General features: G+C 35.2%; 1 protein-coding gene across 1 annotated transcript in view; it reads left to right on the forward strand.

Annotated features, from left to right (window-relative positions):
- FGF14 (fibroblast growth factor 14) overlaps positions 1–18,958 on the forward strand; it is a 201,351-nt gene extending 182,393 nt beyond the window's left edge. The window contains exons 4-5 of the mRNA XM_045566625.1: positions 12,605–12,803; positions 15,793–18,958. Of these exons, the coding sequence (XP_045422581.1) occupies positions 12,605–12,803; positions 15,793–15,929 (336 nt within the window). The 3' untranslated portion in view covers positions 15,930–18,958. The remainder of the gene's footprint in view (positions 1–12,604; positions 12,804–15,792) is intronic.
- Positions 18,959–22,286: the final 3,328 nt, after the last annotated feature.

The raw sequence follows: 22,286 nt of genomic DNA on the forward strand, positions 1-22,286 counted from the left end.
TTACTATTAGTAAGCTAATAGTTTCCTACCCTACTAACACTTACGAGAGAAACCTTTTGCAAAATTTTCTGACCTCAACTTGGAAGTCTTGTGTGGCCATCGTCCTCTTATGTTTTGGTAGTGAGCTGGGAGCCACTGTGTTTACTGACTAGGACTTTTTAAAAAAATAAAACTATAAGAAATTTAAGCAACTGTTCCCTCCAAATTCCAGTCCTTTATCTTTCAACTTCATTTGCTCTGTAACCTCATTTTCTCAACCATGATTTGTGTTTGTTTTAGGAATGTGAAAAGTTTTCAAAAGTAATTTGAGATAGGGGAAAAAAAAAACACTAACAAAACACCAAAAGCAGGCTACCGAAGGAAAAAATTAAATATACAACTTTGTGGAAAATTACCCTATGGGTATTTAAAGTTATAGTCTGTAAAACAAGAGAAAACACCAGGTAAGCTTATGTTATACACTTAAGCTTTATTTTGCCCAAGAATACAAAATTGCAATATTTGACCTTTCAGAAACGGCAATGAACACATACCAAATGTCATCCAGTTCCACAAGCAAGAAACCTACACACCGCGCTTGACACTCGTTTCCCTTGGCTGCCATCTGCAATCACACAGCACTGACCTTTTGACATCCTGATTATTTCTCCAGTCTGCCGTTTTCTCTCCATCGCCACTGCCAATGTCCTTGCCTGCACAACGACTATTATCTCTCTCTCGGTACCACGGTAGACAAATCAAATTCTTATACTGAAATTGGCTCTCTTCTATTCTTCACATTTTGGCCAGAGCGATCTTTCCAAATTTGTACCCGATTATGACAAGCTCCTCTTTAAAAACTTTTAATGTCTTCCCACTACTTTTAGGGAAAGATCCAAACCCTTACCAGGACCACCTAATTTTGCTGATGCCAAGTACCCAAATCCCAACTCCCACTGCTTTCTCATCACAGTCTGCATTCTCATTTCACTGTTTTTTTGTCTTTCAAATGCTCTGTCCCTGCTCCTGCCCTAGGGCCTTTGCATATTATACCACACTTTCCAGAATAATTTTTCACCTTCTTCTTAGCCTAGTTAACTCATACTGGTGTTTTAGATCTCAGTTCAGAGTTAAAGGATTTTCCTTTCCAGCCCAGGCTAGGTCAGATTTCTTTATGTGTTCTCATAGAAGTCATTCCTTTTCTTACAAGAACCTGTCTTGTTTTGCAATGATTTGATCATTAGTGGAAACAGTTGCCTCCTTATCAATCTGTATACTCCAAGAGAGGATAGACAATGTCAATTTTTGCTTATTATAATATCTCAAGATCAAGAACAATGACTAACAAATAGTAGGAACACACTAAATGTTTACTGACTGTATAAATGAACACATGGATTTTGACATCATTAAGTATAGAATACATAGAAACTGGTTTCTATGTGTTCATAGTACTCAAATTTTTCAATTTGCTATCTGATATATGAAACAGAAAGTTTAGTATTTGTAATGGTAGTTTTTTTTACCAATCATAAATATCATGATTCTTCCCATTTCATAGTCCTATACTCTCAACCAACAACCTGGAAAGTAAGACAATATAATTCATTAATTTCCATAAAATTTCATAATATAATATAAAAGTAACTTGGTGCTAATTTAGAGAGAACTAAATCCACAACAAAGTGAACTTCAGTGGCTTCGGCTTTATCTGGTTAGAGTTATTTAACCAAAAGGTTGACATTTTCTTCTCCTCAGTGGCTCTTTTTTCCCCAGAAGGTATTGCCTCTCTCCTTACTTTCCTGGCCTCTCTCTTCAGTGTTTAACGTTTGTCCTTTTGTGTTAACCTTTGTAACTATCAAACTAGTTGTTGCCAGAATCTGGGGAATCATGGTCTATGCGTTCCTATCTAATAAAGCAAAATTAAGAGAAAATAATCCTCAGTTCCTCAGTGTTTCATTTCCTCGCTGTGTGGGCTTCCTGTATTCTACACATTAAGTGCTGGTGATTCTTTTTTTTTTTTTTTTTGATACTTTTACAGTTTAATTTGCAAACGGAATTTTTATAACAAATTATTTTTAACCAAATCATATCTTGAAAACTGTTTCTAGAAAACCCAGGGAATAAAGTGAACTGTTCATTGTGGAAGGCCTTAAATTACATTATTACAGTAGAAAATGCACTGTAGATGATAACTGAAAAGACTAACGCAACATTAGATAGAAACAGTAAAAATAAAATTTACCATGAAAGCCCTTATATCATGCTTGATATAGGGAGGTATCCATTCGTCCCTTGATAAATACTTAAGCTGATTCCACATTTTAGCCGTTGTGAATAATGCTGCAATAAACACTGAAGTGCAAATATCTTCTCGTTACATTTTATGTCTTTGCCTCACCCAAGCGAGGTTTAGAGGCATGTCCTTCCCCCTTAAAATGCACACCGTGTCTGAAGTGCTGGTGATTTTTATCGGATACTTAATTTTCTCTTATTCTAGTATGATGATTTATTTGATACTCTGGGAAAAAAATTAAAACCCTTTCATTTGGTTTGTATTTTCAACATTGCCATTACTAATAAATATTTTCCAATAAGTGGCATGATGCAGGTGAAATATCATATTGTAAATAAAACCATCTTCATCCATTGCTTGATCCATTGTGCCCTCTAAGGTGCAAACTCGTTACCTATGACATGGGCTGGTGCTGTTTTTCTTCTTAAAGCAATTTTGACTGCATTATTGTATCAAATAAAATCTATGTGAATGGTCTTTGAAAATTGTAAAGCTCAACTAGAAATTATTACTTGTTGAATGTGGTATTTTAGGAGTATTGTAGAACCTGGTTATAGTTCCTTCAGTTTTCAATGGAAGTTCACTTTTAACAGTTGGATAAACAGGTACTTTTGATTTTTTGTTTGTTTGTTTTTTATTTACACAAGTAAGAGATTTTGACTGGGTATGTTTTTATTAGGAAAAGTCCACACAACTCATAGGTTTAATACAAAAAATGTTTTATGTAAAGGTCTAATTCACAATAGGATTTAAAGGCAGAAAAGTAGAAAAAGCTTGTAGTGTGTATAGAAATAGGCCTAAGGAAAGAAGCAGGGAGAGCTGTGAGAATACTATTAAAATACAGTTTAAAGAGTTAAGTGGAGGAAAAACTTGATGAAAACAAGTACATGTTCATTCATAGACTCTAGCAGAGTAAAAGGCACAGATTTGTATTTGCTTTTTCAAAATTTGTCATTTCGTAATCAACTACTCAAAATAGAATAGGCTGAGAAGTACAAGGAGATGAAAAAAACATTGAAAAAGGAAGATAAACAACCAGACTAGGTTTTGGTAGGACACAGCAAGATACTAATTAGGTATATTCTAACTATATTGACTAAAAGGCCTAATTTTTGCATGACAAATTATATTCTTGTTTTGGCTAACAAAAAAATGTTGGTGCAGTGAATTGAAAATGTGATCATATCATCATCCAGTTGAGTATAAAAGAGCTGAATATTTTCTGCAGCATTTGTTCCACTCAGGAGTATCTTTCTTGAATCTCTCCTCACCTCCACTCCCATGAAAACTGCCACCATATGAACCATGACCATTAAGAACACAGGTCTTTGTTGCTTTTCCCCCAAATCTTGGGATCTTTTATGCACTCTTATTTCTTAAATTATACCTCCCTTTATGTCTTTCAACTATTTTTAGTACACATAATGTCTATACCAGGTCAAATTCTATTCCAAACCCAACACGCATAAGACATTAGATTAAGATAGTGAAATAAGATTAAATAATAAAATAAAAGCTAAGTCTGATAACTTTCCTAATAATTTATCCAAATGAATTAAATAATCTTTTAAACTCTCTATTGTGGTTATATCTTTGCCATTTGTTGTTAAGTTGCATTTCTCTCTGATTTTTTTTAGAACAATATTAGGTTGAGAACTGGTATAACCAGTGGTTTAGAGCTCAGGACATAGGCTGAGATCAAAAATCTCCTCTGCCACTTACTAGCTATATAAACTGTCATGGAGATACTTGATTTTAGCATCTGTATGTTAAAAGGAATGCAATGTGATAATGTATGTAAGTCGTTTAGCATTGTGATTGGCTTATACTGATAAATAAATAAATGTTAACTGTTACTAATGCTCATTTTAGCTTTCCTTTAATTAGATGTACATCCACATCTAAACCCATGGATAATAACAGAGCAGTGTTCCTCAGACTATCTGTGGTGAAGGGCAGTATTTTTTTTTAATTGACAATCTTCTGTAGAGATAATGTCATAAAATACAATAAAATTCAATTACTAGAAAAATATAAAGAAATATAAAATACAAGCCGAGAGTTTTTATTTTTATATTTAACAGATATAAAATATACTCTATTAAATTGCTATAGAAGTTTATACATGTTTTCACTCAGTTTTTGTACTTGTTTTATTGCAAACAGGAATTATAATTTATTGACAGGCAGAGGTCTGTGGACCATGCTTAGGCAGTGCTAATATGGAGACTGTATATTTTATTATTGTCCTTTTGAATAAGATAACTTCATTTTCAAAAAATTCAAATGTTCACTATTATTGTCATTATATATACATATATAATACATATTATACATAATTATATGTAACGCTGTGTGTGTTGGCTTAATATGATCCTTGTATTAGAACAAAAGTACAAATCACTTACCGAACCTGAAAAGTCCTTAAGCTGGAGGGTGAGGAAATGCTGACACTCTGACTTGGGGACACCACTCATCTCTACTTTGATTCCTCCTGGTATTTGCCAGACAAAGAAACTCTTCGCGTATCACTGTGTACATCTGTTATCTGGTGACATTATTCACTGGGATCATCAAGAAAAATGTTTAAAAACTCATAGCAATGCTTTTTTGTTTTGATTTTCCTACATACATTTAGTTTGATTTCTTTCAGATAGATAAAGCACTATCAGTTTTACATCCTCCTTTTAGGCCAAGTTCTATACTGTTAGTATATTAACCTACTTATGTCAGAGAAATGTATCGTTGGGGAGGGAACGTATGACAAAACTCATTTGATCTTAGAGTTTGACTTTCACTCACCCCCCCCCCCACTCTGACACCCTCATCCAATTCTTGCCGTTCCCTAGGGAATTTATGACAACAACAAGTTGTGTTTTTCTAGGGTGATAATTGGCAACAGATAAAAGCCAATCCAATTGCTGTTTTGTTCAATGTTTCTTTAACTGATCAGTGAGGCATAAAAGGTGGTACAGGATCGGTGAAGGGGAGAAATTAATTTTGAGTGCCTGTGCATTTTCTGTTACTTTTTTAAAAAAACTCTTTTCAGAATATATTTTATATTTACTTTTTTCCTCCTTACATGTTTCTTCTGAGAGATGTGTCACCTCTGCCAGTGTGATAGCATATATCATTCCTTACCATTTTCTATCTGTATTCTTTTCCATCTGTAGATACAGGCGAAGGTAAAGATCAGCAGTATAACATACACATCTTCTGTGTTTAGTTGAATAAGGAATCCAGTTGAATTCGTAATTATCTATATTGGTTATCAATTTCCTTAATGATTCTGTGTAACAAACAGTCACAAAACCTGGCATAAGACAGTAAGTATACCTACATTGCCTGTGCACCTAGGATCAAGCGGGGTGTGGCTAGGTGGCTCTGTGACCACGTGTCTGGGAATAGGCTTGCTTGGTTGTGGCGATGTGGCTCTGCTCCTGTCTCTCCTCCTGCCAGGTAGCCCGGGTATGCGCTCAGGGCAGTGGAAGGCACAGGAGAGGGCAAACCCAGTTGTCCAAGTGCTTGTTAAGTCTCTACTTTCTTCACCTCAGCTCACAGTGCGAGGACACTGCAAACTACATGGTAAAGGTCATTGGTTGAGGGGAGAGGGATGAAGAATCAGGGCTGTGTTTGCAACTGATAACACACCTTACAAAGCAAATTCTTTCAATTAAATAAAACAATAAATGAGTAGCAATAGTTAAACAATTATATTTATCTTGGTGAAAATAAATGTACTCAGGCAAGTTACTTAACCCTTCTGTGGCTCAGCTGTTTCATTTCTAACATGAGGATAATAAGAGGATCAATCCCATAGGATAGTGAGGATTAAATTAGTTGAGTATGTAAAGTGTTTAGAACAGTGCTGCTATAGAAATATGCATAATTTAAGTGTTACCTGCAGTTGCTTACATTATTTTTAATATTATTAGTATTGAGGCAATCACTGTTGAATAGAGACAAATGCATGAGGGTGATACATGGTTGTCTCAATACTTTCTTAACCATATTTATTTTGTGATATTTTTTGCTAATATTTATAGCGCTAGTACCATCTGTTCATCTTACAAGTATTATTAATTTAGGAGTTTACACATGTTTATATTCTAGAGAAACAGATTTAACATTATAGAACCAGTTAGGACATTTTCTTTTATTATGAATGTGCTGTAAATACTTGAGATTTTTGTTTCCATTTTCTTGCTTTTATAAATTTTGTATTAATGTTAAGAAATGGTAGCAAGCTTATGAATGTCAGTTTAATCGATATTTCTTAAAATACTGTGATCATTTATTAATTTGTCCTGTATAGTAATGAGAACATATGTGAATGCTTCCCAAGCTTTAATGTGCATACCAACGACCTGGGGTCTTGTTAAAATACAAATTCTGATTCTGCACGTCTGGAGTGGGCTTGATTTTCCAGGTAATGAAATTGCTACCGGCCCCTAAATACCACATTTTAAGTATATATACATATATATCTATATCTTATTATGTATATTTAAAGATTATATATGTGTATATAATATATATTTAAAAATATATAATACATATTTATATTAAATAAAGGTTTTCATTCAAATCATATATATTTGCATATGTCAAAATATGTACAATCTAAGTTTAACTTGGGAATACTTAGCTCCTTAGGAATTTGATACTGAGTTAACAACCCCTCCTACCATTACCTAGGTTGGAAAGTCTTCAGAATTTACCTTAGATCAGGGCTGGCAAACTTTTTTGGCAAACTACCATATAGTAAACATTTTAGGCTTTGTGGGCCATATGATCTCTGTCTCAGCTACTCATCTCTGATATTTGTAGTGTGAATGCCAAAACTCACAATCAGACAATATGTAAACAAATGAAAGTGCCTGTTTTCCAATAAAACCTTATTTACGGAAGCAGGTGACAGCTGTATTTGGCTTGAGGGCCAGTCTTCTTAACCACTGGGTTAGAGTCTTAGGTTCCTGCAGATTTTCTGGGTTAATGGCTAATTTTCTCTTATGAGTAATGGAACATGGGCCCTCTCTTCCCTGCATCCTCTCCTTTTATCCTGAACCCAGAAGCCTATCTTTGTACATGCAAATGGCCATCAGGGTGTTTTCCCAAAGACATTTCCCTTAGAAAAGGAATTCTGCTGCTGCTGTTAAGATAATAAGTACACCACAGATGGTGCTTTCATTTCAAAAACAACCACAACATTAAAAAAAAGATGAAAAAATTTTTCTGTTTAATTATTGCATGTTTTTCTATCAGATGACTTGATGATTTAGTTTGACATTGGTGTAAATTAATATTTAAGCTTTTGCTGGAACAAAACTGTTGTTGGTTTTGTTGTGGCTGTGGTGGCAGTGGTTCTAAATATAGGCAGACAAGATGAGGAAAAGGCACATCAAGCTCCTTATCTATCTTGTTTTGGCAGTTTCAAAGAGTTTATATTTAAGCCTAAATTTAAATAAGCATTCTCCTATTATCACTGCTAGTTTTAGATTGTCTCACTGGCATAATCATCATATTAGCCAACTGTATGGAAACCATAAATCAAATTAGGACTGCATAGATACTCAACCTGGGATTCCTTCTTTTCTGGTTCTGTTTTTGCCACTCTACGCTGGAGGTCTACAGCTGGAAGCTCAGGGGCTCCCTCTGGGCTCCTTGGTCCACTCAGTGCTGAAAAACAAAAACTAAGAAACAGTTGCCGATATTAAAGGTGGATTTTGTGTATAAACTTGAATTTCTTGCTTCCTTTGAGATATCATATCTCTTAAAGATCTAAGTTTTCTATTTTCACATGAGAACCTTGTGAGAAGCAACTGCTCCTTTTTAAAAAAAAAAAAATTTTTTTTGGAGACAGGGTTTCACACTGTCACCCAGGGTAGAGTGCAGTGGCAAGATCACAACTCAACTGCCATCTCAAACTGCTGGGCTCATGCAATCCTCCCGCTTCAGCCTCCTTAGTAGCTAGGGATACAGATGTGTGCCATCACACCCAGCTAATTTTTAAAAATTTTTGCAGAGATGGGGTCTTGCTATGTTGCCTGGGCTGATCTCAAACTTCTGGCCTCAGGCAATTCTCCTGTCTCTGCCTCCCAAAGTGCTGGGATTACAAGACGTGAGCCACTGCACCTGGCTGCAGCTGCTCCTTTTATCATGGTTTCCACCACTCTCTTTGTCTTTCCACCTTAGAACCAGAGTCAGGGGCAATTTATCCTAATAACAGTGCCATGATTATGCCAGCTTGCCTCCCTCCTGTATCTGCCTTGTCAGTATAGGCATTTCAGTTTGTGGCCCTGGCTGTGCACATTATCCCTGGATATCTCCCAATTACAATTATTTCCACCTATTGTACTTTAAATAGTTCTACCTATTGGACTTTTTCAATCCAGTCTGTCTCCCTAAAGCATATTGTTGGATTCAAACATAAACTATGACTATATCAATTGCATGATATGATATGATAAATGAAGAGTATTTTTGCTTATGTTGGTCAATGTTACTTTATAAGTCCCTTGTGAGGAAGTATCTTTTAGAAATTAGTGCCAAGAAAAAGAAAAGATTTCCTCTCTGGAATACTTTTTATAACATATAGTCTTTCTCTTTTTGTCCTGGCTACCAAAAAGTTCAGAACTCAATGTGTCATAATTCTGGTAGTATTTTTCCCCTTACTTTGTGTGTTCTTCTTTCTCTATTTATAATATTAATACTCACTATTCAAGTGAACTCACACATAGGCATGTTCTACAAACACCTTTCAACTTTTCTGTGAAAAATTGCATTCAAAACATCAATATAGAAGTGTTATTACTGTGTCAAAGTCATCTTCCACATTGACAACAGATTTGTACTTATAAAATATGAATTGGGCCATACCATTATTGCCTTGCTTGTTCAAGAATTAAACATGTCTTTCTCTCACATATAAGAAGTCTAATTGCTTTATTAGACTATGCAAGACCCTTTATCACCTTTCTCCAAATTTCCTTGCATTCCACAACATTCTCGACTTCTGCCCTGCAAAGTCTGTATTTCCGTGATGAACTAAACATAGTTCTCCAAATGTACCGTGGCATTTCCTACCTCTTCCTTTCACAATATCATTTATTCCACCTATAATCAATCTAGTATTTTACAGGTAAGTCTACCACAACAAATATTACATTGTATGGCCATTTTTAATGAAATTAATGACTACTCTCATTCATTTTGGTCTATCTGATGCTAACCCCAATATTTTGTATAAAATTATGCTCATTAATTGTTTAGCTGAATTTTGATTTGCTGAGCTTTTGATAGAATTGAAATAACTGATAGAGGGTATACTTTGACTATAAATACTGGGGAATTTTAAAAAATAATTAATGAATGCTTACTCTGTGCCAAGTTCTCTTCTAAATCTGTAAGATGTTATTTATTCACTCAGTCATCCCAACTTCCTTATTATCCTATGAGTTTTGTCCTCATTTTAGTGATGAGGAAACTGAAGCCCAGAGAGATTAAGTAATTTCCCCAAGGACACACAGCTAGTAAGGAGTGGGGCCCGCATTGAATCCTGAGGTCTGACTCCACACCTGGTATTCCTCTGTTCCATTGCCTCCCATTTCCACATTAAAAGTATATTTATCACTTATGACACCAAATAAATAGTAACTAACCTCAGCTTTCATTGATTCTATCAGTTCTCCAGAAAATGCTGGGATTTTGTGGGGCTCCAATATTTGAGGAACAGATTATGTTCTTAAAAAATCTTGAGAAAATGTATTAGACAATAATATCTTTGAATGTAGCATCTGTGTGTGTGTGTGTGTGTGTGTGCATGCCCATTAATTACTTAGCCAGGAATAAAGAAGGCTGAAAATGCACCGGTCTCCACTATTACAAGCAACTGAAGGCAATTGTTCTCATTCGTGGAAAACAGAAAGAATCACGTATCTGTGAAGTCACAAGTGCAACTCGCAGAAAGGGGCTGTGGCATTGACTTCCTGAGAGTCCTAGGATACAAATATTTTGTCTGAAAAGATGTAGTGTGTCAGAAGTCCTTAAGGTATCCATTGAGAATAAATGACTTCCTCCACATCAGGAGTCTTCGTCCTCTTTCATAATCAGCTTAATCAATTCAGAGTGGACACAGTAGTCCCTAATTTACTAACAGTGAGGCAAGCAACATCCGCCATGTTTTGTCCATCATGGCAGTGGTGATCGGATGAGAATAAGGGTTAGACTACTCTATAGAGCTACATTTCCAAAGCTGGAGACCCTGGCATCTGCAGAGAAAGGATGGGCATCAGTGATCCCCTCACTAACATGAGTCTGGCTCTGGGCAGAGAACTGATGCCCCAGAAGGCAGGTGCCAGCTCCTCCGACCTCCACCGAGCGACCTCCCAGACTGCTCTTACCATCCTTCTTCTACTGGTTTTGAGATAGGTTTTATCTAGTGAACACTATGCTTGGGTGCTTTGGCCTGTCTCAATAAAATGACAAGTGACATGCCAAAGTCTAACCTTTTTGACCTAGAAGGTATAGTTTCAACCAACATGTTATATTTATTAGTCTCCAGGGAGAAGCCAGATCTATAGTATTCCATTTTGTTTTACTCTCCACAAACATGTGAACATGAACCACTTTATCAGTATTTTCTCTGAGGCATGGCCTGTGCACTGAGTCAGTGAGACTATCATTTATTACTGAGAGAAATACCAGGGTGGTATCTGGCATTCTACTGAGTGGAAGGCCAGAACTTTATTTTGGTGGGATTTTACTCCAATCTGAGGTCACATTTTCTAGAAGAAATAAAGGTCTACATAAATTGCTCTGAGAGGGGGCTAAATCTGTCTTTTGGCTATTTTAATCTAATCACATTGATGGCTGTATCAATAATCTTTGTCATGAAGAGCATCTGCCATTAACAAAACACGTTCCCCATGGAAAACTATGAACTCAATGAATTAAAGTTATGGAGCACACCACATAAATCGTATCCTGCAAAAAATACCACTTGGTAATTCACACACTTAAGGGAAATATTGAAAGAAATTTTCTACATGCAATTATGTCACATTCCTATTACAGTCAGCATAAATTCAACTCTTAGTTTTTTGCCCCAGAGAGTGCGTTTTTCAGGATGTTTATAGAAGATTTTTTAAAAAGAAAAACAAAAATTGTTGTTTTCTTCAATGATAAAATCTATGAAGAGAAATGAAAACCTTATGTATATTTTTTGAGCATGGTGATATTTTTATATAGATCAATGACATTAAAGCCCAATTTTGCATCTGTATTTCATATATTATAGAATAGCATAATGTTGAGCCTATTTAAAATAGCCACAAAAGCTAGTCAGGTGTCCCCCATGGTCTAGGAAGGTTGAATGTTAAAATTATTTTTAACAGAGGGTTATCAGAAATGCATGTGTAGATGGCACCCTTATAATTTTTATTAATATGCATGGCATTATATTCCTTACTATTACTTCCAAATTAAGAATTTTTAAAAGTGCATAAAAATCATCTATGAATATTTGCAACATTAATATTCATTGTGAAGTAGTAAGCTTTGTGCTACTCATCAATCAATGTAGACCATGGCGTTGAGCCTAATCGAATTTAGTATACTATACGCCTTTCAAAAATGCTGGGTGGTTTTCAGCAAGAGAAGCTTTTGATGTTTATCTTCAGGAGTTCCAGTGCAGCTCCACACCATGAAAGGAGGTTTTCAGCTCCTGTCACTATGACCGGCTAACAGGACACCTGGCCTCAGCTGCTTGTACAACAGCTCTAGCGGCTATTTTGTGTGCCAGCTGATTGTCCATGGCTTTCATTTGAGGTTTCGGTTTGTTTCTTTGTAGATAAAATGTATCACCCTATAATATCAGTGATCCAAGTAACAACTGGCAACTCTTAGGGGAGCATGTAATTATTTCTATGGAAATATGTAAAATAGATCATAAATATCTTCCATATATTTTATTTTTGTTTACTTTATTATGAGTATTCTATGCTTCTTTAATGCTTCCTTTCTGATTATACTCTGGTTGGATTGTGTTCTGTTTAAGTGAAACTATTAAGTTTGCTCACATCTTCGATTTTCTTATTAAAGGACACCCATATTTAACCTATATGTATTCCAAATAGCAGATTCTTCTCAATTCATTGGATACTGAAAAACATCTATGGACAATTGTTGCATGCAAGAAGAGGTATATTTCGCCGTCCCTGCCAAAAAACTGACTCTTTTACCCTGTGTGAGTTTCTAGAAAATGAATAAAAGCACGGTGAAGGTCCAGTTCGTTCCTCTGACTTTCTTCTCTTTCTTTTCTCTCCACAGGAACTTTTTACCCCTGAATGCAAGTTTAAAGAATCTGTTTTTGAAAATTATTATGTAATCTACTCATCCATGCTGTACAGACAACAGGAATCTGGAAGAGCCTGGTTTTTGGGATTAAATAAAGAAGGGCAAGCTATGAAAGGGAACAGAGTAAAGAAAACCAAACCAGCAGCTCATTTTCTACCCAAGCCATTGGAAGGTGAATGTTATGTGTGCATTATCCTTATCAGACTTATTACACATTTTGTTTTTCAAATCAATACGTCTACCATAGCTACAAAGAACCTGAAGGGGTGCTACAAGTGTCCTTTATCTTGACCTGGGGGAGGGATGCACAGATGTCTACTCAAGCTGTTCATTTAGAATTTGTGCCTTTTATACACGTTGTGTGTATATGTGTGTGTGTGTGTGTGTGTGTGTGTGTGTGTGTGTACCTGGATAAACTTTTTCTCTTCCCATCTTCCAATATCTCATATCCTCACTGCCTCAACCATTGTAACTCTTAGATAAATTTAATTAAAGAAAAATATTAAAATCTGTAATGATATTACAAATCTGTGATAATAAGTATATTACAAAAAAAAATAAGTTTTCAGTGTGGAATCAAAAGTATTTGCCCATCTTGATGTTCCCTAGGTAAAAGTACACACGTGTGAATTATTATAATGACACAAAATGAAGAGATAATAACTTGACTTTTAAAGAACTTGTTGACATTATATATAGCCTTCCAAATTGCATAGTTCTTCACTGAATACAGTTGTGGTACTACCTTCTTTTACTAAAATAATTTTTCTACATTTACATGTAAACAATGGAGCCTTCAGTTTTACTTTGATCAGATTCCCAAGGAGCAGGCTACCCAATTTGTTAATTAATCAGAAATATCCGCACCTTTCTCATTGATGATTCTGCCGAAGTGTCATTTACTTTTACATATGTAATATTTGAGAAATGAAAAAAATTGATTTTGAGGCTATTCACATGTGTTTTCTGTTCAAATACTTTTGTTTCCTCTTTTGCAGAAGATCAGATCTACAATAACGGCTAGCTTAGTTCAGTTTTCTTTTTGTCTTTTATTCCTACAGAAAAGACTTAGCCATCAAGAGAAAATGCATACTGGTTTCATAATCCATATTCTCTATGTAGAAATAAGATAACCTGAAATTTTTCATTATCTATGAGCGTATAATTAAGTTTGCCTAAATTTGGAAAATGACTCTTGTTGGTTAATACCTTTGATTAATAACTGCAGTGATGTTGACTTACTATCACTGTTAATAAAATTTGCTTCTAGAACAATTTATTGAACCCCAAACACTTAGCCACCAGGACCTATGTAAAAAAGGACAAATTATTGCAGAGTCTGAAATATGAGTGAATTATTCTCATTATATGGTAAATCATAAGGAAAATTAGAGTAAAACACATTAGAGGATTTCTCTGTTCTTCCCAATAACACATCCATAATATGACTTTAATGATTGAAATGAATTTTGGTACTATCAGACTCACCAATATTTAAATTCAAATGAAAAATAAAAAACTAAGTTCATTGCAGCTCTACAAAGACCATGGTTTATTTGCTACCTTGCTTTGTCTATTTGACTAACTTTATGTTTTGAGTATAGACAGTTAAGAATTGACTAAATTTCTAAAATCTTACCTCAGCTTCATAAATGTAATGGAAACAAAAAGTGCCTTTATGTTACTTAACTGAGGTAAAATTTGGAAACGACTTATTTTGTATATCCCTTAGGAAATATCTGAGACTCTAATGGTGTGGTATGATAATGATACTTGATATCTCGATCCTGTGTTGAACTTTTGTGTGTATGTGAGTGTGTGTGTATTTATATATGAGAAAAAGAGAAACAGTATTTTCATCATGTTTTCAAATAATTAGCAGACAGAAGTACTCCAAAAATAAGGGGTAGGTATTATAATGATTAAATTTACCACATTGTTTACTTGATGGAGGAAAACTAATTTTAAACTTTCAAAACCCATATAGGATATAAATATATAATTGGAAAAGTTAGGACAAATTAGGTACTTGGTTTAATTCTTCAATATATCGATAATCACAATCAATGCTTTGATCCTATTGTCTCCTAATTTAAGTAGTAGAAGGAGTGAGAGATTGGAATGTGCCTCAAGAATGTGGATCCATTCCTTTTACTACCTTGCCAAGTCATATTCTATAGGCCTGATGTCCAGGTGTACTTTCAAGTATGTGTACTTCACACGATGCATTGATGTAAAAGGTAATATTCTACCACCCTGAACACAGCAAATGCATATGATAGTTCATCCTAAGTAAACAAAAGGGCTCTTCATAAAATACCCTAAACTTGCAAAAACTTATAAAGGAGTTTGGGCAGCTCCAATGCCCTTGCATTTCTAATGACTGATGACTTCAACTCAATAGTTTCTCCCAAGCATCTGTAACTCTTGCATGTCCTTTCCCAGCATCTCCAAAAATCATTTCCTAAAGAGTCACATGAACTATTGTGATTATATCACCAGACACTATACAGAGAAGTCCTCAGGGTTTACTCAGGCATCAGTCTCAGTTACTGTCCTGCCATTCTGTGCTTCTGCCGCATGTGACATCAATTATGAGATTTTTATATCAGAAAATGAGGCACAAAAAATACCACACAGTTGCCTTCAGTTGTTTAAGGGTCTCTTTCCATGATTGCAGGAGAGAAAATCGAAACAATGATAAGAAAATCGAAACAATGATCTCCAGAAGGCCCTGGCTTAAAGGAAGAGAGTTCTTTATTATTATTTGTGTGAATCTGAAATCTGAGTTTTCCTTCTATACAAACAGGATTAAGTTAAATGTTTGCCATTTTCCTATAGTTCATCACATGTGTGTGTGAGACATCGTAGGTCAGCAAAGAGGCCATAGCTCCCATAGAAACTTTCTTTCCTAGACAAAATTCCATGTGCACCCATGTACATATTTTAGATATGAAAACCAGAGAATGTGGAGGAAGTAATATCCTCTGTCTGTGGGCTGGAAATTACTGCTTTAAAGCAAGAATCCTCTCTCAATGCCATTGCTTTACTTCAGGGAAGACAGAAATGGGCCAACTGCTGAGGTCTCTGCATGTATGGATGCGCTATTCTTGCACCTAACCAGGCAATGTTTCCTTTCCCTCCTTTCTTCCCATCCCTAGTTGCCATGTACCGAGAACCATCCTTGCATGATGTTGGCGAAACGGTCCCAAAACCTGGGGTGACGCCAAGTAAAAGCACAAGTGCGTCTGCTATCATGAATGGAGGCAAACCAGTCAACAAGAGTAAGACGACATAGCCAGATCCTCACAGGTGTTGTGACTTATTCGTCCTGAGCACAGTTGAGTGATTTATCCCTACCAGACACTCCTGCTCCTGTGGCTGAAGAGCAGCTGGCAGCAAGCTAAGGCTTGCTCTCTGCTGTCTCCGAACTTCTTTGTTGCAAGTGGATAAATCTCAATCTGTTGCACCCCCCACAACAAGAAGACACCTGGATAACCAGCTAAACTCAGACCATGGAATGCCCTACCAGATATGGAATGCCTTTTTAATATCTTTTCTGTGACTGTGACACTTCATGTGAATGACATACTTCACAAGTACACTCGATACCTTGCCTGCTGACAGCTACCCATAATCCTTTTTGAGTCCTGTTTCAGCGAAATCCATGTGTTTAAGTTCGATTTTGTAGCACACAAATAATATTGAGTAATTTCTAGTTAGACGCTGTAAACCTGTGCTATTATGGATTTCTCTTCTTCCCATTTTTACAGGGCTGCTTGCTCCACTGTCTGTGACCTTTTTGCAGGGATTGTGTTCCTCTAAATCTTCAATGTTGCAGTTGGCTTAGTTGGGAGAGCAATCAGGGAATCAGGAAACCTTCTAAATCTATTATTATAAATCACATCTATAAAGATTAAGATTGTTGTCTCTGGCTCACACTATCAATTAAACACACATATACGCTCTATCCAGTAGCAGATACTGTGCTCCCGAGGTTGGCATTGCCTGGGTGGGAAAAGGGTCAAACACAATCCATGGGAAGCTCTCTATGATACGTGTTTGACATCCCCCTATAGTTTCTTTGTGTGTGTGTGTTTTATACATATCACAAGCTTACTGGTAATGGTAACATTTGCCTTGCCCAGCGAGCAAGACCCACTGGTTTTTGAGAAAGTGGGTCCAAAGAATTCTGTAGGCCTTGTAGGCCTGATTAAGGTTCATTTTTCATCTATTAATTCTCATTATTTGGAAAAAAAAAAGAGAGAAACCAATAATTACAACCTATGAGAATTGCGCTACCTAAGTCCATTTCAGATATACTCCTTCCTGTTTTTAATGACCCAAACTCGATGCCACCCCCGTTTTGGGCTGCGTTCCACTCATACTCAGCAGAGCATGGGCAAGGCGGCTGTTGTGTTCTTTTCTGCAGCAGCAATGCAAACGTTAGTTATAAATTAGACTTTAATATTTTTGGTGTTTAATGACAAGTTTTTAAACTGGACATATTAGGAAAAAATATTTTTTTTAGCTCAGCATGCTGAGTCCGGTACTGTGTATCTCACCAGGACATGCCTCTAACTCAGCGTTTGGGCCCCGTGTGGCCCAATGGCCGGGTTAGAGGTGCCTTGCCATGATCTCAGAATACAGTCTGTTGAATTATCCTAGATACAAATAAAGGCAAACCAACACATTGAGTCATCAGGATTTTAGTCCATTCAATTCATTTGCTTTTGTTTTCTTCTGCATTCTTCATTTCCTTTCTAATTTAATACTGCTTAAACTCTGAGCTTAGGGAAAGACAGCTACTAAGAAAGGCCAAGAATAGTTGATTACCTAGTGAAGATTCCATGCAAAATGTTCATTATTGGATATAAAGAGTTTCAAAATGTTTAATACTAAATTGTTTGGAAATATATTTGGTAACTCTGTGTACACCTAATAAAATTCAATGTTTTCTTCTCACAAGAGTTATTTGAGACCAAACTGAACCTCATTTATAGAAAACTATATGTGGGATCAATGTACTGGCCTCTTGCTATTATTTCTATGTGGAAGGATGACCCAGTCGCCATTTTCCCCCATCTGCACTGTATTTATTGGGAAATTATTTTGTCACTGCTTTCATAAATCTCCATGACAGCCCTTGCCCAGCATTAAAAAATTTTGGCCTGCTTAGCTGATTAAAGGTTTAGTATAAATTTACCTGTTTATGCTTATTTCATTTTCATATTGGATTCCACTTGAATAAATAAAAAGTTAGCATAACATTTGAGTAGATTTATTGTCAATGATGCTAAATTACAAATACAACAAAATGATTCCTTTGCCCATTCTCGATTTGGTGTTACGCCATTTTTAAAGCCTATTGCTTTTAACAGGATAAGTTAAAATATATGAATTCCACTAACCAATTGTTTAGGGAAGACGTATATCCCATAATATGTGGCAAACTATTAATATGAATAATTTACTTGTAAAACCAATGGGCTTCTAGACACTGCTTATGCCAATACACACACACATATACACACACACACACACACACACACACACACACACACACACACACACACACACTCACCCTTACCAACAATCCCGTCCTATTTGTTTCTGATAATCAGCTCTACTTGCTGGTTTCTTTTCCTCCTGCAAGCTTGTTTATTGGTTTAAATTAAAACAAGATTTATTTTTGTAAATGACAGACTTATGTAAATGTGCACCTCTGTTTTGTTTTTTATATGGGTTGTCTATAAGGGCATTTATCCCTATGAATGGATGTCAAAATACTCTCTTCTAATATATGTTTAGATATATTGCAGAGGGGTCCTTGTTATTTGTAATTTAGTTAGGTCATTTATTTTGTGTCTGGTCTCACCTGTTGCATGGGAAGAGGACAGCACTGATGAACTGCATGTAGTAGGACCTGTATATCAAGAACTGTTGGTATGTATTACTCAATTTGCATACAAAGAGTTTGTCTGCATTGTACAGTTTCTGTGTTTAATATCATTTGTTGTATTTACAAATACAACATATTGAATAAAATATTTATATGAAGGCATATTAAAAATCATCAACAAACTTTCTGTAACAAAATGGCATTGCATCACCCACAAATATAGAAAAATGTCATGTAAATAAGTTGGTAAACTCAATTTCCCCCTTTACCATGCCAAAGAAAATTTTAGCTCTTTGATGATACCTCTCTTGCTATTCTTCCGGGATAAGACTTCACCATTTTTTTTCCCTCAGAAATTAAGTTTGCTGTTATTAAGTGCAATCTGTCACTATTGATGTTCTGTATAGTAAATCTGATGGAATTCATTTGTATTTATAGACTGTGTGTTTTGTACCTCTATGTGCATATGTCCATTGTATCGAGTCTCTATAATACCCCATTCCTTCTGCATGCATATCTGGTATGGGAGGGTTAGTTCTACTGATTTGTTATGGTAGCCGATTGCTTGGCCAATCCTTCAGCAATGCTAGGAAATGTTAATTGTTTTGATATTTCAAGTGACGTCCTTTTTTTTTTTCCTAATAAGTTTACATTCTAAAACATTTTGCTACCACTTTACTTGGAAAAATTATAGAAAACATGCAAATTGTCCACCCCATGTAAAGAGCAAAATGGAACTGAGCATTATTTCATTATGAACCCTGGAGACTCCTCCTTCTAATTGTTTGCCTCTTGGAGAGTAAACAGTTTCTTTATTATACCTGGCCACTTGCTTAATTAATCCTGAAAGTACTGAAATAGCTGTTTTTTTCAGGATGACAAATATCAGAATTGGTTCTCTTTAAAAAACAAACCACAACAACAAAAAAGAACAAAAACTTCTTGTTCTTTAAGTTAGGCATGGATCACTTCATTCAAAATTTTATCCCTAATATTACAGGGATAGTTAATATTTGATACTTCCCCAATAAGAAACTAGATTGACTAAGATCCAGTTTAGAAGACGAAAAGAATTGAAAATTATTTTCAATTTTATTTCATGACAAGGCTATATCAAGGGAAAGGAATTGAGCTAAATGCTGAATTATTTATGGGCATATCAAAATCCAGAATGTAAATTGTGTTGCTTTGAACTAACATACATTTCATAGCTGAGGTTTCTTAGCTTACAAGGTGACACATAGGCCTGTTGGCGCTCTTGAATACCAACGGTTTCAAAGTTTTGACAGTTGACTCTGCAACTAAGGCTGAGTTTATATATATATATATATATTTTTTTCTTTCTTTGTTTCTTTTTCATTTTTCTTGGTTTCCACTCAGTCTAATTCTGATGTCTGGCACAGATGGTATTTGCATTTGAGATGGCACAGGCCATTCCTTCCAATGAGCTGCTGGAATCCAGATAAGCTCAAGGAGCCCAGCAAAGCAAAGGGTATAGTGATTCTCCTCATATGTCTTAGGACTTTGGTTGACTTTTTTGGAAAAGTCCTTGTGGAGGAATTCCTCAGGGCTGGTTTGCCAAACAAGCAGGGTTAGTGCTGACACTATCTGCAAACTTGTTGCATCCCTTCCAATTGACATTAATCCCACTGCAGCTTCCTAAAATCATGAACAAACCAATGAGATTTGCTTATTTTTTCCCACCCATTACAAGTTTGCTTCTGCTCTGCTTGTTTTTTAGAGGGAGTTTGTATCTTGGAGTCTAAGTTTGAAGTACAAAATCACATTTAAGAAGGTTAGAATTTATGTCTTTACATGTAACTGTGTTAGTTTTATTTTTTCCAATCTAAAAAGTATAAATTCAATCACATCTTAATAAATATACTGATCTTTGTATCACTACAGTCAAAACCACACACATACACACACACACACACACACACACACACACACACACACACACAGACAAACACATACACACAATTATAGCAGGTGAAAAGAAGTAAAAGTAAACTATTTCTATTTTCAAAGAAAAAGCATTCCTCAGAGTTTAGGTACTATGTGACTTATGCTATAATTCAGTTTTGCTTCTATAATTTGTCACTAAATGAACCCCAGAACATAGCTGACTCTAACATATTTACATCTTTGTCCAAAAATTTAGACAAATCACACTTTGAACTTTATGGTATAATAATTTCTCCAGTATCTAAACTTTTTTTCCTAGAAAACTTGAATGCTGAGGACATTTTTGACACTTCTGTGAATATATAAAAAAGAGGAGCATGTTAGTTGTAGTTGTTGTTAACAAAAAGAGGTAATGACATATAGAGACTTTAAAGAAAAATACGACACATCTACGGTTACATGATGCGCCCTAGGGAATTCAGGGCAGCTCTTGGGGAGCAGAAGGTGGCAGATTGATGCTCAGCCACAAGCCAAACCCAACCCCCAATCTGGCGTGGTATGCCCTGGGAGCTCAGAATGAATTTTTAATTTTTTCACAATTTTAAAGTATTAAACACAAACAAACAAAGAACGTAAGACAGAGACATATGTGGCCAACAAAGTCTAAAATATTTACTATCTGGTCCTTTACAGAAAGCCAAGCACTGTGATACAGGAATCTGAAGGTCACTTGTATTATGATGGCTAGATATTGTCATAAATTCCAATGCCTGCACATCATCAAATAAGTCATCAAAATTGCTACTGAACAATTATAATAGGTTTTTCTGAGGCTTCAAATGTTTAGACAGAGAAGAAAAAAGAATATAATCTATGTTATTTCTTGGCTACTTATATTTCCCTCATTTTACAAAACTGATAGATCCATTTACATACTCAACAATAGAGACACAACTAATGTGGTTGCACTCCTTAATCTCAGGATAGAGATAACAATTTTATAAATCTCTTAAATTATGAGAACATTATTAGTACTATAAAAGTCAGCACCAGTTAAATTTTATCTTAAAATAATTTTCAATATTATATTTTTAAGTAAGGCAGCAGATGCATATTTATTTTTGGTGATTTGACTTAAAGAGTTCAAGCCATGACTCTAGAATATTTACATCATTAAAATAAAATTTCCAAGTAAAAATTTTCATCTTAAAATAATATGGAAATGATTTTGCTACATTATTCTAGGATTTTACAAAATAATTCACATTTAGGAAAAAAGTGGGTTTTTTTAAGCTCTAAATAATTAAAGGTTGTCTAAACTAATGTGTTTAAGTAGATTTACCTGTAAATATATAAGGGAAGTCCCAATTATTGTACATTTTCATAATCCAATGTGAATTTCATACAAAGCAAAGTTTCACCATTAAAAAAATAAACATTTTGTTCCTATCACTGAGTGAATATTTGAAATTTATGTTTAAGCCATTTCTAAATTTTTTTGGTCCTTTTCTGAGCTTTTGAGATTGGTGTCATTTTATCCCAGTATCTCTTCTTGACTTCTTTCATGACCCCACTCTTCCCGTAAGATATCCTTAGAAGATAGAAAGTCTTTTAAGGGAAATGAATGCATATTTCAGGCCCATCAGATATATAATCAGATTTTGTCTTTTTAAAAGGCCATGATATAAATTAATTAATCAAAAATCAGATTTCTTGTATATGTAACCTCTGCCTACTCTTAAAAATGTGATCCTTTAGTTCTAGGAACCTAAAATGCATATCCCTGAATAGCAATTCATTTTTTTTTTGTTAATTATCAGTAGGTAAATATATATGGACACAAAC

The sequence above is a fragment of the Lemur catta genome, chromosome 13 (genome assembly GCF_020740605.2).
Source record: "Lemur catta isolate mLemCat1 chromosome 13, mLemCat1.pri, whole genome shotgun sequence".
Classification (NCBI taxonomy): Eukaryota; Metazoa; Chordata; class Mammalia; order Primates; family Lemuridae; genus Lemur; species Lemur catta.